General features: G+C 46.5%; 2 protein-coding genes across 10 annotated transcripts in view; one reads left to right on the plus strand and one right to left on the minus strand.

Moving 5' to 3' along the window:
- Positions 1-2,228, plus strand: part of LOC116580527 (cytochrome b-c1 complex subunit 2, mitochondrial) — a 130,698-nt gene extending 128,470 nt beyond the window's left edge. For all 6 annotated transcript variants that reach the window (XM_032326869.1, XM_032326871.1, XM_032326866.1 and 3 more), the window contains 2 exons: positions 450-603; positions 1,954-2,228. In XM_032326869.1, coding sequence (XP_032182760.1) covers positions 450-603; positions 1,954-2,037 — 238 coding nt within the window. In that variant the 3' untranslated portion in view covers positions 2,038-2,228. The remainder of the gene's footprint in view (positions 1-449; positions 604-1,953) is intronic.
- Positions 2,229-2,836: 608 nt separating this feature from the next.
- Positions 2,837-15,921, minus strand: PDZD9 (PDZ domain containing 9). Of its 4 annotated transcripts, XM_032326874.1 has the most exons (6): positions 15,807-15,921; positions 13,750-13,929; positions 8,566-8,755; positions 3,402-3,771; positions 3,222-3,356; positions 2,837-3,131 (listed from the first exon to the last, which is right to left on the minus strand). In XM_032326874.1, exons 1-6 carry the CDS (start codon positions 15,835-15,837, stop codon positions 3,060-3,062), a joined length of 978 nt encoding a protein of 325 aa, XP_032182765.1. In that variant the 5' UTR covers positions 15,838-15,921; the 3' UTR covers positions 2,837-3,059. The 4 variants fall into 4 exon arrangements, with proteins under 4 accessions (XP_032182765.1, XP_032182767.1, XP_032182766.1 ...); XM_032326876.1 differs by having other exon boundaries at positions 2,837-3,101; positions 3,327-3,771; XM_032326875.1 differs by having other exon boundaries at positions 2,837-3,101; positions 3,237-3,771.
- Positions 15,922-16,395: the final 474 nt, after the last annotated feature.

A 16,395-nucleotide genomic window follows, 5' to 3' on the forward strand; every position in this document is an offset into this window, starting at 1 on the left:
TGGAGGATGCAGGTCGATAGGAGAATCAGCACACAGTATTCTGCGAAGTGGACAGTGTCTAAGACCCCACATAGGTGTTCTGCCTTTATAGAAATACCTAAAGTCATCACCAGAAAGTACTGGAGGCAAGAGTTAGTACTTCACTAATCAAAACTTCACATTAAGGTAGCCTTAAGCTCTAGTCTAAAATCGGAAGGCAGTCTGTTGGGATTGCAGTATAAGCTCATATTGATAGCTTTCTAAATAAATAATCACATAACTGATGAACTGAAGGCAGAATGGAGGCCTTTAGCCCTATAAGGTTTCAGGGCTGTTAATTTGTGTATTTACCAAAACATGTTTGAGTTTGAAAACATACTTTATTTGGTTTGAGTTTGAGAACATACTTTCAAATTGCCTTGCTCTTATAAAACTGCTTCTGCCTTAGTTACATACCTTTTACTGGACAGGAACAAGCTGAAAGCTGGCTACCTAATGTCAGTGGAGTCTTCTGAGGGGTTCCTGGATGAAGTCGGGTCCCAGGCACTGGGTGCGGGATCGTACACGCCGCCAGCCACAGTCCTTCAGCAGATAGACTCCGTAGCTGACGCCGATGTCGTAAACGTGAGCGAATAAAAACTTCTGATTCTACATCAAATAATTTGACCTTAGTGATCCAATCTCAGAAGGCATGCATAAGCTCCCCTGGGCTGTGTACGTCCCTGTCCTGACGTTTGGTGCCTCCCTGGCTGGTGCGGTGGTGGGAGGGGCTCGTTGCCGCCACATCTGCAGATGGCTTCCTTGTCAGCTCGGCGTGTAGCTTCCTCATTCAGCTAAAGTACCAATAGATGAAACCATTTAAAGTTCCAAAAGGTGAAGAAGAGTTGAATAGTGGCAATTTCATGTGATTTTCATGTGATTCTCCTCCCAAGAAATAAACTCTGTCGTGCCCGTCCTGCACGCCCCAGCATCTTGGGATTTCCGTTCATCTCAGCCGAAGACATTCCTCCTGCTATTGGTGTATTTTTTTTTTAACATATATTATTGTGAGATTCAGTTGTTTTGAGGGCAAGGACTACGTCTTACACCTTTTTGTATTCTCTATTGTACCTAACAAATATATGAACTACAGAATAAATCCAAAATCAGTGGGTTTTCCCCAGTTCTTTCTATATTAAAAATGTCAACTCCTCTTGCATTGTAGAGGTCTCAGCCATCTTCTCACCAACAGCTCTGCCTTACGTAGGGACAGTGGGAATAGAAAAAAGAAACAGGTTATTTTAAGGTAGTAGTCTTGGCCCGATTTCAGTTGGCCCCTAAGTTCGTCATTTTCACACTCTTCCAAATGGCTCTCCTCCTCTTGTATACGATCGTCATGTCCCAGCCTCTGCTGCCTCTAGCACTGTGTCTCCGTGAAGAAGCTGGCTTTAAAGAACACGGGGGCTGCTGTTCGTCGTAGTACACCTAAACCACCGGCCTCTGGTCTTGATAGTGGCATAAGGAACACAGTGGGAGAAAGTTTGACTTTTATGTTAACAGTATTTTTACTGGCTCAGACTATTTGCTGTTATAATACAGAAGCAGCAGAGTACTGCCCGGCCTGAGGCTGCCTCTGTCCTATTTCACAGTGTCAGTGAGGTTCTCCTTACGCCCCCACCCCCTTAACAGCTACACTTAGATCTGGAGCATCACACTTGCTCAGTCACAGATAGGAGGGAACATTCATCAGAACACCCAAGCTTATTTTCTTACAGTGTCCCAAACTGAAATAATGCATCAGCCCTCTCCTATAGTTAACTTCACAAGAGGTTTTACAGAGCTGCTGGCTCAGGATGCCTCATCCTACACGCTCTTGAAATAATGGGGTAAATAAGTTTGTCTACTGGATAATGCATTCTCTTATCTCTGTTAACTTTTTTTCTTTTCTTTTCTTTTCTTTTCTTTTTTTTTGTTTGTTTGTTTGTTTGTTTCAAGGCTGCAAAGAAGTTTGTTTCTGGCCGGAAGTCAATGGCGGCAAGTGGAAATCTGGGCCATACACCTTTTGTTGATGAGTTGTAATACTGAAACACATCTTGCAGGGAAGAGCTGAACATGTTCTCAACCCAGAGCAGCAAACACATGAAAGTCAAAGATCTCTAATATAACATTTTATCTTTTTGTTTTTCAATGAGGTGAAATGTCTTAACATATAAATACAGGTAATTATCCCCAGCTGACTTAAAGTAAATAAAACATTCTGTTTAAATGTTTTTCTTGCATCTTTGCTATTGGTAATCAAGTATTTATTATATGTTGAGATCTTTGTTTTAGATGCTGTAAAGGAGAACAAGAACATAATAAAGTCCAGAAGCATCGGAAACTATTAATATAATTATTGATGGCTTTTAGAGATAAAACCAGTTTAAAAATCTGTCCTCTTGGGTCAGAATAATTAGTTGGGTTTTACCCCCTTTCTGTCTTTTTTGGAATAGAGTTATTTCCTAAAAATATAAATTCCCTATAGTCATATCCTGTGTTCCCACTGCCTCATTTTATGTCAGATTTATCTTCACTTGAGTCACAGAGTTTTGTCTTTTTTCTCATCTTCCTCTCGCTCATCTGTTTTTGTTTCTTAGGGCTAAAAAGGGGGAAAAATTGTTATGTGACCAACCAGCCAGAAAAATACATCTCTTACTTTAAGTAGGGCATCTGAAGTTTGCAAAACAAGAGAAACTAAATATCTAAATAAAAATGTGATACTTACCTTAAAAAGTGAAATTCTCTCTATGTTCATGCATTCCGATCCTGGGTTCCTCTGCTGCATTCTGTAAAAGATGAGCCGGTCTTCTCGGAAGGGAGTGTGGGAAGGATGTGGATGACATTGCTATTTTGAGAATAAGGTGGGGAGGCCTGGCCGGCCCCAGGGCAGTGTTTGGCTATCACATGGAAGAAGGTCTCTGAAGGCATTACAATGCTCTTGTGAAAGAATTGTGAAGTCTGCACATATTACTGTAAGTATAGCAAACCTGTGCAGAGCAATGCACAAAAGTTGGGTGTGTTCAAGATAGATGCTATGTGATCACCAACTTGCAGACTGCCTCCTAAGCAACTTTCGATACAGGTCGAACCCTGCTCTTTTCAGTCTGGGAGGGAGCTTTCGATACAGGTGGAACCTTGCTCTTTTCAGTCTGGGAGGGAGCTTTCGATACAGGTGGAACCTTGCTCTTTTCAGTCTGGGAGGGAGCTTTCGATACAGGTGGAACCCTGCTCTTTTCAGCCTGGGTGGGAGCTTTCGATACAGGTGGAACCTTGCTCTTTTCAGCCTGGGTGGGAGCTTTCGATACAGGTGGAACCTTGCTCTTTTCAGCCTGGGTGGGAGCTTTCGATACAGGTGGAACCTTGCTCTTCTCAGCCTGGGTGGGAGCTTTCAATACAGGTGGAACCTTGCTCTTCTCAGCCTGGGCGTAGTCTTCCATCCAAAATGCATCTGAGGTGGAGGAGGCGGTGGAGGAGGAAGAGCTTTCCTTGTCGTGCTTCACCATGGTCCAGTATGGAGAAGGGGCTCTCACTTCTTTCTTGTGATCTCTGTGAATCATCACGTCACTCTGAGTGTCTTTCCCTACACTCATGGTATGGTTCTCCTTTTTATATCCATGCCACTCTCTGGAGATAGACATCGGTCTTGTTGCAGACTGAGGCCCAGGGGACCCTGGGTCTTTATAATACCTAAGGTTTTTATCTGAAACTACATCTTCGTTGTCATCACTGCTTGCCAAAAGGTCATCTTTTGACTCCTCAGTTTTCTTTGTTGGGCTGAAATGAAAAAAAAGAAATGGACTGTTAATTGTCTGAACATTCATTGTCCCCTAACAAGATGTCTTAAAAGCCGCTTTGGTTCGTCAAAGAAAGGATATGATTTAGCTTTAGCACTTTGTGTTGTCGACGGTTTTCTCTTTCAAAGTACCTTTACGTTTGTTTCCATTCCTAAGTGTAAATCGAATTCTGCCTTGGATCGTTGCACATTGCTTTGTACTAACTTAAGTCAGAGTATTGACCAGAATATTAGCAGGCCTTAAAGTGTAGGTTAATTTGCCTCCAGAATGATAGTCAACCCGGCCATCTCCTCCACAGAGCTCTGTTCTAATGGGTCACATAGGGTCAGTAAGAACCACAATAACAGGGTATTACCAATTTCTAGCATATTCAGAAATTAGTGGGCCTCCAAGATCTTTAACACACTAGTGATAGGGAAATCTTTGAGTCGTCTTTTTTTCTCCTGAGCATTCATCATTTGCTTCTCTTTTGGGTTTAAAAGCATGGACTTACACAATGCCCTCTATGTCCACATGTGTCTTGTTCGGTATTCTACTTATCTCTTGCTGGACAAATGTTTTTTGGTTTTTGGTTTTTTTTTAATTTGATAGAGCATAAGCAGGGGAAGCGGCAGGCAGAGGGAGAAGCAAGATCCCCCAGAGCAGGGAGCCTGATGAGAGGCTCAATACCAGGACCCTGAGATCGTGAGCTGAGCTGAAGTTGGTCATTTAACCAACTGAGCCAGCCAGGCACCCCTCTGGCCAGATGCTTTTAAAGATGTTTTTGTAACTTGCCTCAACTATTGGCTTACTTGAGAGCTTGTTTGGAGGTTCCAGCAGAGGAGCACAGCTCTTCATACCTCTTTGAAGGACAGACGTCCTCTTCAACCGACCCTGCAGCTTCCGGAGGGACACACGTGAGCGATGAGGGAAGAGGGGGGGACACCTGCCTGGCCAGCCCACTCACCCTCACATCCCCAACTCCTGGCTTTCTTGACTGTTGAAACTTGGGCAGCGCTGGCCTGCCGGCAACTCTTCAGCTTTACTAAAACCTGCGGTTCCTGTGCCGACTTACTACTCCCCCGAACAGATGCCGTTCCCTGCGCCCCCCCTCATCCTGGTCTTTGTGATTATGGACCTCTGGCACCTCAGTCCTGCTACAGGAGATAGGAATCCCTTTCTTCTCCAACACCCCTCCCGCGCCGCCAACCTTTCAGACCTGCTTGCGTTATCACTACTATTTGCAGTCCTGACTGTTCTGTTTGCTTCCAAGAATTTGAACAGGTTTTCCTAAAGTTTCTCTCTTCTGGTAATAATTAGTAATTGAGTCATTCTCCCTGAGAACTACTAGTCATTAAAATGTGGATTTTCCTTCATCCTCGATTTAGTGGGTGCAAAGAGATTCAAAAGATCTTAGGATCAGAACACTTGGCCTTCAGACATGCCCAGGACTTCCTGAGCAGCTTGTGAATAGGGGGGAAAAAAAATCCATGTTACTTTTTTTTTTTCCAGATTGCAAAGAATATCCTTTGTAACTCAGTATTAGGTAACTATAAAGAATAAGTAGTAGAGCCAGGTTCTTCCTAACTGAAGTATGATTATAAAGCCATAAGCCAGCAGAGGTCAGAGTTAGTTGGAAACAGTTTTTATACCACTAGGTCTGCCAGAGTATTATGTGGAATATTCTCCAGTGTGCACAAAGTGCCGGTTGCTCCTGAAAAAGATCTTACAAGCTCTGTGTAAGAAGCCTTTTCTTTCCTTTTGTGCTCCTTCCCTGTCCCCCACCATGTAATTACCAAAGTGCCTTAGATGTAAACACTTTGTTAAGGAAGGGATTCAGGAAGTGTCTGATCTTGTTTCTGAATCCACGGGTTTTAGCCTCGTACTCGAGTTGTGCTATTCTGTATCTCAAACTCTGAACACTTAAAATGCTTAGAAACATAACCCTTCTATAAACAAATGATGAAGAACCCAGGCTTGAGAGCCGCACTCCCCAGTACAGGGTCCCCCAGTTGCAGGTCCTCGCATTCCACGTGCTTAATCGTGGCCCCTACATGGCACAGCACAAACTGAGAACGTTTACACCACAGCAGTACGTTCTTCTCGAACGTCGCTGCTCTGGAGACCGGCCTAGTGACAGTTAGACCCTGTGGCCTCTGGCAAGTTTACATACATCTCTCTTGGCTTCCGTTTTCTGGCCTGTAATCAGGATAATAAAAAGCCTTGGCCTGAGGATTAAGAGGTATAATGCTCGTCAAGCAATGTCCACTGCATAGTAAGCAGTGTTATCGTGAATGATTTTTAACTACATCATGATTGGTTTGGTTTGGGGGAAAAAGCCTGTCCCCAATCTGTGCTTGATCTAAGGGAACAGACAACTCTACCCAACTGTAGTTCCGCTGTCAGCCTGTGGGAAAGCAAGCCCATCTTATGATTTTTCAGGAGAAATCACAGGTGCAGATTCTTTCCATGAACTCTTAGATGTGTAAGTTCAAATTTTTTCATTTAAACGTTTTTGAAATATACAGAAAAATGCAAAAAAGTTCAGACAGTTTAATGGAAAAAAATTATAAACACTTGGGTGGCCACACCCCCCCGGGGATCAAGAAAGAGTACTGGCGCCTGGAAAAGCTCCCTTGTATTTTCCTTTCTCTCTAGATCACCGCTATTCTGACTTTTCAAAATGTTGTAGGAGACCAACAAAGCACATCTGTTGACCGTATCAGTCCTTTGGACCACAAGTGGGAATATACGAAGTAATGTCAATGCAGTGTGGGCCATACTTTAGTTCTTAGTCAAGTCCCCAGCCAGATTTCCTTGAGCCCATCCCAATAACCAAAGATACACAGCTGTAGCCACTCTAGCTCTGAAATCCTGTCAAATTAATAAGGACCACTCTTGCATCAGAGCACTGAATTGTTGAAGGAAAAGGATCTCATGTTATACATGTTATGCTCTGCAGACCTTCCTCACGCATCTGACCTGCCGAAGGGTCTCTTGCACTCCTGGGTTACAGAGATTAAGTGATTTGTCTGAGCCTCAAAAGCTGGGTTTTAATTTTTATTCCCTCTGAATAAAGGAAACATGGGGAAGTCCTGTGGTAGATTTAGCATAATGGCAGCGATTTGCATTCTCCAGGGCAGCAGAGTAAACAATGGATGATACAGATTACGTCCTTGAAATTAGGAGAAATGCTGTGATGGAGATACACAGGTTGCCCTGAAAGCATAAGATGGGTGGACCAGACAGTGTTTTAAAGCTTCCTAATTTAGCGAGGCCTCTTGGAAAAAGTTTGCACTGTAAGCCTTCAAGGATGAGTAATGACAGGGTCCTAAGCATGTTGCAGACAGAAGAGCAAGTGCAAAGGCCCCGAGGCAAAGAGAAGGCAAAAAAGCTGAGAGCCAAAGTGGACTAGAGAGGGCAGAGGAGAGCAGAATGAGGTGAGGCCGCGGTCGATACAGACAGACACTAGCCACATGGGGTAGCACAGATCAGTCCAAGGATTTGGGCGTTTGTCCCAAGAAGAGAAGGTTTTGAAAGATTTTAAGCAGGAACATGTCAAAATCAGACTTGAATCGTAAAAGGACTGTTCTGTGTAGAGAATGAATAGGGGACAGGAGTGGATGGTAGAGACCGAATGGTGACTCTTACTGGGATGGTGGTGGTGGCCGGAGAGAAATAAATGAATGTGAGAGAAAGCTGGAAGGTAAAATGACAAGCCCTCGTGATCATTGGGCGTGGAAAGAAGGGAATGGAGAAATCTAGCACAACCCCTAAATTTCTGACTTGTTCAGCTAGGCAAATGATCGCTAGTAAGATAGGGCCACTGGAGATCAGTGGTGAGCTGGCTTTTTATTTTTCGGCACAAGGAGTGTGAGGGGTTCGTGATACACCCAAATGGAGCTACCGAGTGGCAGAGGAAGGATTTAAATGTACAAGTTTGAAGGTCATACGATTTGAAAAATCACTCATATTCAGAGAGTGATAGAAACTACAGGCATCAGTGAGAGATGGCCCAGGAGATTGAGACAAGGAAGCCAAAAATTCAGCCCCAGGGAAGGTCAGGGCAGAAGCCTGGGGAAGATGGTATTTTAACAGGAGTGGGGGTGGGGTTGTACAGTGGCGAATGCTGCTCGGGAGCCAAGAGTAATGTAGACTTGAGAAGAGTCCACTGGAGTCAGGAACATGAGGGCTGTGGGTGGCCCTGCCAAGAGGTCTCTTGGCCAGGTGAAGAAAGCAAGGCCTCCACTAAGGTGCAGGGGGGCAGAGCGCCTGAGAAATCATCTCCAGGGGAAATGGCCCACAGCTGCTACAGCATCTCTCTACCCTACTGGAGTCAAAGGGACAGGACCGTGGCTAGGGGGCCAGGGAGAGGACAGCGGCCTCAAGGTGGGGTTTGTGAAGATGGCAGAGGCCTAAAATAAGGCTTCCATGTTGTTGAAAAGGACCAGAGAGAAGCTGAATGTGCAGGAGACAAATGAAGGAATGGGATTCATAGCATGTGTTTAAGGCCAACTCTGGACAAGGGGACAAGTGGCATAGCTCCCACCGGATGGTTCTCCTTAAAGCTCCAGGTTCAGGGCTCTTGAGCTCATCAATCTGCTTCACATTAGGTCCTGTAGACTGTACTTTTCCAAAAGGATTCAGAACCCACTAGATGATTGTGGTGGTTTCACCAATCCCTCCCCCGCTGATCCAGCGGATCCTTCTCCCACGAAACCAAGACCCAGTGCTTCATATGGCCCCGGGGGTGCTAGCATAACAAAAGATTTCCTTAAAAAAACGATCTACTCACCGCGTTACTGGGAATTTGGTCTCAGGGATTAAATCATAGATTTCTTGCCACTCTTGGGGTATGTCAATAAAATCTCGGTAAATCTTGATCTGTAGTACTGTTCCTATGGTGATGTGTTGCAAAAGTTTTAAAAATTCTCGAAGAGTATATCCTAACACATTGGCATGGCCAACACTAATCAGAACATCACCTGAAGAGGGAAAAAATTATCAGTAAAATGAAGATAATGGGTCAGTGGGTTCATAGCACTTCTGGCTCTACTGTGAGGTGTTTCATTAAAGGGCTCATATTGTTGGTTCATTCTGAACCCAAACCAGGCTTCAGCCTTTATTTAATGAATGTGGTCATCTCAGTGACATGAGTGTCCTTTGCATAATGGAGAATGCATGCAAGATGTTTCTTAATAGTGGTGTAATGTATTATTTCATGTTTTTATTGCATTTCTTTAGTCCTTGGTGTGTCAGAAGCTAAAAACCACCTATAGTCTGAGCCATCACTTAAGAGTCTAAAAATGTGTTTCAAATAAAATAAATAGCTATTACTATTAAAAAACCACTTACACTAAGTGAATAAATGACCTAGTTTCTCTTGTACCTGCCTGGCAATTTCCAGTGCCCTCCACTGGTATTAACATCAAGACTTGGATTTTAATTTCCTGCCTTGCACAGTATTAGTTGAACAAGTAATTCTGCATGAAAAACACTGGACATGTAGCATGATTTAATTAAGCTTACGATGTCTATACAGGGAGTATGTTGGTTAAAGGGATTTGACAGCTAGGTTGTCTACTTTAGGGCATTGCTGGACAGGGAGGGAAACGTGACGGTCAGCCATGGAGCTTTTGATCCCCCACCATGGCGGAGGAAAACCACATCTTGATCACAAGCTCCTGGACCCCCAAAGTGGGTGTTAAAAAGACTAATTACTCATTTGTGCATGGACGTGTAAAGGAGATCCAGCCATGGGGCAAGCCCACCTGGGTCACTGAACCTGGAGCAGGAGATTCAGAAGGGCGAGAGGAGCACCCTGCCTGCCGGGGGTGGTGACAGGTGGCCCTGTGCTCTCTCATCGTTTTCCCAAGCCTGATTCTCCAGCCTTTCCGGCAATTCTGTCAGACTCACTGTTCTAAGTTCAGTGCCTTAATAGGATGGTTTTCTATTGGTTACAGTGAAGAATCCTGACTACCACAAGGACACCCAGCAAGAGAGGAAGGAATACAAAGAAATTACTTTTGAAGGGCTCACAGTGAGTATAATCTTAGTAAATCTTACTAGAACAGCCTGCCGAATGGTTAATGGAGACTTTATAGCTAACACTAGATGAAGGGACTCCAGGTAAGTCCCAAAGGGGGGGCTCATCTCGTTGTGCATGGGAAGCTAGGGGCCCTCAATTACCCTCTTTGCAAGACAGCCGAAGCCTAACCTCCGATAAGAGGGTGAAGCCACTTCTCTGAGACTACACCCCACTGTGCGATAGTTGAGAATTCTGCTGATCTCAAAGGAAGCCTCTGGGGAGTACCAAAGACAAACTTTCATAGTGCTAGGTCCTAGTTTCCTATCAGAAACTGAAGTTTGAAAGTAGTAAAGAAAATGAAGACTTAGAAGGGTGGAGAAAACCTACTTCAGTCTTAGAAAGTAGCGGAGGGTAAAAACCAGCCAAGGATCTGCAGCTAACTGCTAAATGAAACAGGTTTTCCCCAGCTGCCTGCAGAGTGTGCAGTCTGGAACAGCTGTTCATCCTACGGAGGCTAATTACAACAGCACACCCACCTGCAAAAAAAACCAAAAACCCACCAACAACAAACACCTCTCACTGGACGAGCTTACATGCCTAATGTTAAAAGAAGCATTTATAGCTGAAAGCTATGGCTTGGCATTCTGCTCAATTATGTTGTTAAAGCGTGTTTTTTGATCAAGAAGACAGAAAACAAACAGCGTAATTCCATGACCATCCTGGCTGGAACCAAACATGTCGTCGTATGAATGTGATTACTCTGCCAACAGATATTAACGTTGCCCTTCATTAAGACATACCAATGTGGAATTTATGAATATCAAACTCATTACACAGGTTTTTTTCTGTTTTAATGGGCTGTAGGAGCCACATTATTATATAAACTTTGTCTCGATTGCCTACGTTAAATCAACTTTGCAGCAGCCAAAATAGATTTGCCTATTTTGCTCCATCTCTCCCGATGAGGCTGTGAGTTCCATAAGCTCCAGGTGGTTACAGACCACATCTGTTTGGCTCACCTTTATAACCCCATGCCTAACAGGATACCTGCACACAGTAGGCATTCAGGAAATGTTTACTGAATGACTGTGGCTGGTATGTGACTTGTATTTTGCCTTCAAAGTTATACTAATTTCTTAAGACTCTAGATATCAGACTATACTTAAAACCATCCTGGCCAAAAGGTTTGTAAAATTTAGCCAGAATAAACTAACACTAAGCTAGGAAATCCAAAGAAACCCTATTTTAAAGCACCAGAAGAGAAAAATTTGATGCACATGGATATGAAACAATGGAGCTGGGAGATAATGTGGTCAAAGAAATAGTAGGCTTGGGGGACTGTCACCTCTGAAATTCTCCATCATTGTCAAAAGCTCTGAATTCCAGTCTCTGAAACCAAGACACTGAAGGGAAGTGACTGACCTGTCATGCAGAGATTTGGGACTCTGGACTCTCTCTGATACTGAAATCCTATTTCCAGGACTTCATGGGGCCCATGGGCTGGAACCCCAGCCCCGTGCATCCACTTAGCTCTGTGCATTGACCCACTTTCTTCATCTCACCAACCCTCTTGTCTTGTTCCCCACCTTTCAGGAGTGCTGCAAAGATTAAATGAGAACGTGGAGGCGGAAACTCCTTGCACAATGGCTGTGACAAATACGTCTTATTCATTTATCAAGCACAGACACCAAATGTGCCAGCACTGTAGGTTAAGTCCTGGATTTAAAAGAGGAATTCCAGGTGCACTTGGCTGGCTCAGTCAGAAGAGCATGCGACTCTCGATCTTGGGAGTCATGAGGTCGAGCCCCACATTGGGTGTAGAAATTACCAAATAGAAAAAACTTAAAGGGGCGCCTGGGTGGCTCAGTGGGTTAAAGCCTCTGCCTTCGGCTCGGGTCATGATCCCAGGGTCCTGGGATCGAGCCCCACGTCGGTTTCTTTGCTCAGCAGGGAGCCTGCTTCCTCCTTTTTCTCTCTGCCTGTCTCTCTGCCTACTTGTGACCTCTCTCTGTCAAGTAAATAAATAAAATCTTTAAAAAAAGAAAAAAACTTTAAAAAATGGAGACCTTTATTGGGGCGCCTGGGTGGCTCAGTGGGTTAAGCCTCTGCCTTCGGCTCAGGTCATGATCTAGGGGTCCTGAGATCAAGCCCCGCATGGGACTCTCTGCTCAGCAAGGAGCCTGCTTCCTCCTCTCTCTCTGCCTGCCTCTCTGCCTACTTGGGATCTCTCTCTGTCAAATAAATAAATAAAAACCTTTAATTTAAAAAAAAAAAAAAAGATGAATTCCAGACTGCCTCTTACCTCAAGGAGCCCACTGACCATAGGTCCTGCTTCCCATGCATAAAAACACACTCCTGTGGCACTCCAGCGAGTATGCACTCTGGTTACCGACCAGCGTCTGTCACCTGACCCCAGAGAAGCTAAGGAGAACACGCAGAAAATTCACACGACCTGTCCTGGGCTTCCTCTCGTCTGGAAAGTCCAGATCTCTCTTTCTGGTACTCTGTGCCCCAGCACCAAATAGTGACATTTGGAGAAGATGTTTTGGATTTTAAGGTGAGGTGAATGTTCACAACGGCATCATTTATCTCTTTTCTTTAACCCACTGCTTCTACCCGGAGCTGCACTTAGACTCAATCACCTGAGGAGCTTTGAAACCATGAACTAACTGATCCCCAGCCCCAGATCAATTGAATCAGAGCCTCTGGGGAAACAGGGCCTAGGCATCTCAGGTTTATAAGCTCCCCAGGTAATTCTAATAGATAAGAGTTACAAATCAGTGGCTTAGTCCACTGAACCACCATCCTTTTCTATTAAAAACAACAACAACAAAACCCAAGTCTGGAAACTAAGAACAGCCTAAGAGAAATAACGGCCAGTATTCCCACCGAACTGTCCTGTTTAAAGCACTTTCATAAACCTTCTCTCTCCAAATCCTAGCTGCCTCTAACAAAGGTGGTATTATCCCAAATCAGAGCGTGAGGTGACCTACACCTGGAAGGTTAGATGGCTTTGCCCAAGGTCACAGAACTCCAAAGTGGCAGAGCAGCTAAAACCAGGTGGCTCTTCCCTCTCACCACCCTTGCAGCCCATCGTGTCTCCTTGGCTCCCAAGCACAGCCCTAGAACCGGAGCAGACACTGGAAAACATGTCTCTAACTGGAAGAAAAAATCATTCACCCCAAGACAAGAGAAGCAGGGTGGTGTTTCTTGGGCTCAGAAGTGTAACAGAGAGGGTTCAAGCCACTGATCCCTGGTGGGCAAGTTACTAAATATCTGATTCCTTATCTGTAAGGTGGGTTTTTTGTTTGTTTGTTTATTTGTTTTTAAAGATTTTATTTATTTATTTGACAGAAAGATCACAGGCAGGCAGAGAGAGACGGGGAAGCAGGCTCCCTGCTGAGCAGAGAGCCTGATGCAGGCAGGGCTCGATCCCAGGACCCTGAGATCATGACCTGAGCCGAAAGCAGAGGCCTTAACCCACTGAGCCACCCAGGCACCCCTGTAAGGTGGTTTAATGCACAATCGACCTCAGGGATTGTCAGGAGGGTGAAGTGAGATCATGCATCTGAACGCTAACGATGATTCATACTGCCTACGGAAGAAGGAAGGTTTATCCACCAAGAGCCATAACTCTGGAGTGACACCGTACCTGTGTGTGTATCCCACGTGCCAGGTGGGGGTGAACCCGGGCAAGGAACTCAAGCTCACCGAGCCTCAGTTTCATCCCCTGTGAAGGGGGGATAACAACGGCTCCTACCTACAGACTTGAGGTCAGAATTTGGTGAATAAAAACACAACGCAGCGAGGGTTGATAAAGTGATAGCAAGGGGCTGGCATGCAGAAACCTGCTCTCAAGCAATATTATCATTATTACAGTTACACTAACACCTGCTAACCGAGTCTCCCCGGAGGCAGACAGGCGGGAGGCAGGGGGAAGACCACAGTCACCTGGCTTGAGTTTTCCATCCCTGGCCGCAGCCCCATTCCTGATGAGGTGGGTGATCTGGAGGTAGGGCCCGTTCTGGATGACGATCAGGCCCAAGCCAAGGTTCCCCACAGTGAGTTTGGTCTGCTGAGTTTTGCTCAAGTTGTGCACAGATGACTTGACGTTGAAGCCAGTTTGTGTTTCTAATGAAAAGAGGGAGACTTTTTTCAGTCCGTCACCTACACAGCAACATGACCGCATCACTGGGGTCCTAGAGCCAGTTTTAGGACTGGGGACCCGGAGCAGTTTCGTAGCCTCTCTGTACCTCAGTTTCCCCGTCAGTAAAGTGAGGACAATAAGTGTCTAGCTTAGAGGCTTGTTATGAGTATAAATGAGACCGCTGAAGGGCTTTGCCCAGCGCCCGGCACCGCGGAGTGCTCCATTAACGTCCGTTATCATCTCTCCACTCGATGAACTTTTCTGAGGCAGGCTGTGCGCTGGGAAATAACAATTTCTTGCCCTTATGGATCTTCCAGCTTAGCGGAAGAGACAGATCTCCATCAGTCACGTAAATGTATGTCTAATAACAAACGGTAACACGCTATGAAGGAAGCGTATAGAGAGCTCTGAGGGGGACTGATAGGAGGCCAAGGTATCCTGTGGAGAAGGCGGTCGAGGCTTCTTGCAGGAGGTAACGAATGGAGGTCAAAAGGACCAACAGGAAATATTTAGACCAAGGAGAGAGGAAGGAAGTCTCGGAGACAGGAAAGAACCCAGAGGGAGAGGGAGAGATGCCTGGGGCCGGCGGGAGGAACACAGGCAGAGACCCCCGGGCGGTTTCACAGGCTTACATCATCGCCGCAAGCGCTGAGGAGGGAGTCAAGCAGGACCCAGTAAGATTGGCTTTTTTCTTTTCTTTTCTTTTCTTTTTTTTTTTTAAGAAAAAACCAAACCATGGATTGTGGGGTCCAGAGTGGAAGTGGGAAATTAAAGTGTTACTGTCCTCACCCAAGCATGCAATGGCAATGATAGTGGAAATAGCAGGAAAAGATCATTTGGCAGGAGAATCTGGGACAATGGGTGGTGGTGGTGGAGAGGCGACGAAATACGTTTTCTACAGAACCAACTCTCAAAAGAGAAGTTTCCGACTGCGGAGTGATTGAAAACAAGTTGTTCTCTCAAGAAGAAGCGTCTGGGAAGACTGCTTTTCAGTCCACAGGAAGCTTCTGGGGACATTCCTTTTCAGCACACTTTTCCTCAAGCACAAGTGACAAACCGCTCTTTGCCGAGCCTTTGGCAAATCCGTGGGGCTGTGGTGTTTTGAGGGCCCAGAAGTGGTCTTCACTGCCGAGGGCCGGGCTCTGCCGGTCTCTCCACCCCCAGGTGAGGGCCCGCAGCCAGGTTCCCGGCCCTTCCCTCCCGAGCAAGCATTGGAGCTGATCTCCAACCTCACCTTCCCCCAAACCACACAGGCTCTCTAGAAAAGAAATAAAGGAACCCAGTGCAAAGAAGGTTCCAGCTCGGGAGACTGTTCAGGATTATCGGAGAGATCCGCAGGAGGCTTCCCTCCTTCAGCCTCCAGTCCCTGAACAGACACAGAAGCGGCCTCTTCGCAGGCTCCGGGCACCAACCTCCGCTTGCAAGGTAAATGGGCTTCGGCTAAGATCACCTAAGGAGCCCAGTCTCCAAAGCCGGCGGGGTTAAGGGAAGGTAGGCAGCCTCAAAAGACGCCATACCTGATGATCCCACCTTCTCCGTACAAAGGGCAAAGCTGCAGGAGACAGATCGGGAGCGCCAGGCACGGAAGTACGGGCTGGTGGCAAAGCCGGGGCGGGGGCGGGGGCGGGGGTGGGGGCGGGGAGGGCTGGAGTTGCACTTCTCCGCATCCTGATGGTGTGGGTCGTCGCTGCACTAACGACCGGGGGCTCTTACTGTATGTGAAGCACCGTTTACTCCACAAATGATGGGGAGACGCTGCCTCCCAGGCTGAGAGTCTGGCGTTCGGTCCCATTTCACAGGGGAGTCAGAGGCATGAAGGCTTTGTCCCCCAGGCGTCGCCCTCTCCCCACTCCCCAGTTACCGTTTTTGTCTTTTAGGACGGCCTTCTTCATGGCCCCAGGAGGGCAGGCCCCTCAGAGGGCCTCCCAGAGCCGAAGCTGGAGTGGGTCCAACTCCCAACTGTTTCGAACTCGCGAGGAGCCGGCGCACTGCGGCCCGACGGCGGGCGGCGGGGCGGACTGCCCGGGGCGGCCAGGGGGGACCCCCCCCCGGCGCTGCCCCTCGGGATGGCCGCCAGGGGGCAGAAGTTGGACAACTGTGCGGGCGGGTACAGGGCCTCCGGGGACCCGGGAAAGGGGAGTGAGTGGAAATTGGGGGGAGAAAAACAAAACTTGCGCGGGGTCGGGGTCGGGGTCGGGGGCTCTAGCACAGTGCCTGGCTCACAGCGGGTTCATCATCCGTTCTTGGAAAACAACTGCGGAGGATGGAAGAAGCACCGAGGAGGGTGCGGCAGAGCTGTGCAGTGGTCTGCCCAGGCAGTAGCAGAGCGAAGAAGCCCCTTGCTGCTATCCCAGTAATGGTCTTTTTAAATATTGTTGCACCAACAGCGCCCACTGTTTTGGAAGTGCACTGTTTTCATGGATGTTTTGAATGAGGAAAGGTCAAGGGTG

The sequence above is a fragment of the Mustela erminea genome, chromosome 20, assembly GCF_009829155.1.
Source record: "Mustela erminea isolate mMusErm1 chromosome 20, mMusErm1.Pri, whole genome shotgun sequence".
Taxonomy (NCBI): Eukaryota; Metazoa; Chordata; class Mammalia; order Carnivora; family Mustelidae; genus Mustela; species Mustela erminea.

Coding starts and splice junctions, on each gene's coding strand:
- PDZD9 (XM_032326873.1), bottom strand. CDS start 15,837: ATGAAGAAGGCCGTCCTAAAAGACAAAAACG. Junction 3,772..8,565: donor ACCAAATTCCCAGTAACGCG/GTGAGTAGATCG, acceptor TTTTCATTTCAG/CCCAACAAAGAAAACTGAGG. Junction 3,132..3,221: donor CCCAGGCTGAAAAGAGCAGG/GTTCCACCTGTA, acceptor GAAAAGAGCAAG/GTTCCACCTGTATCGAAAGC.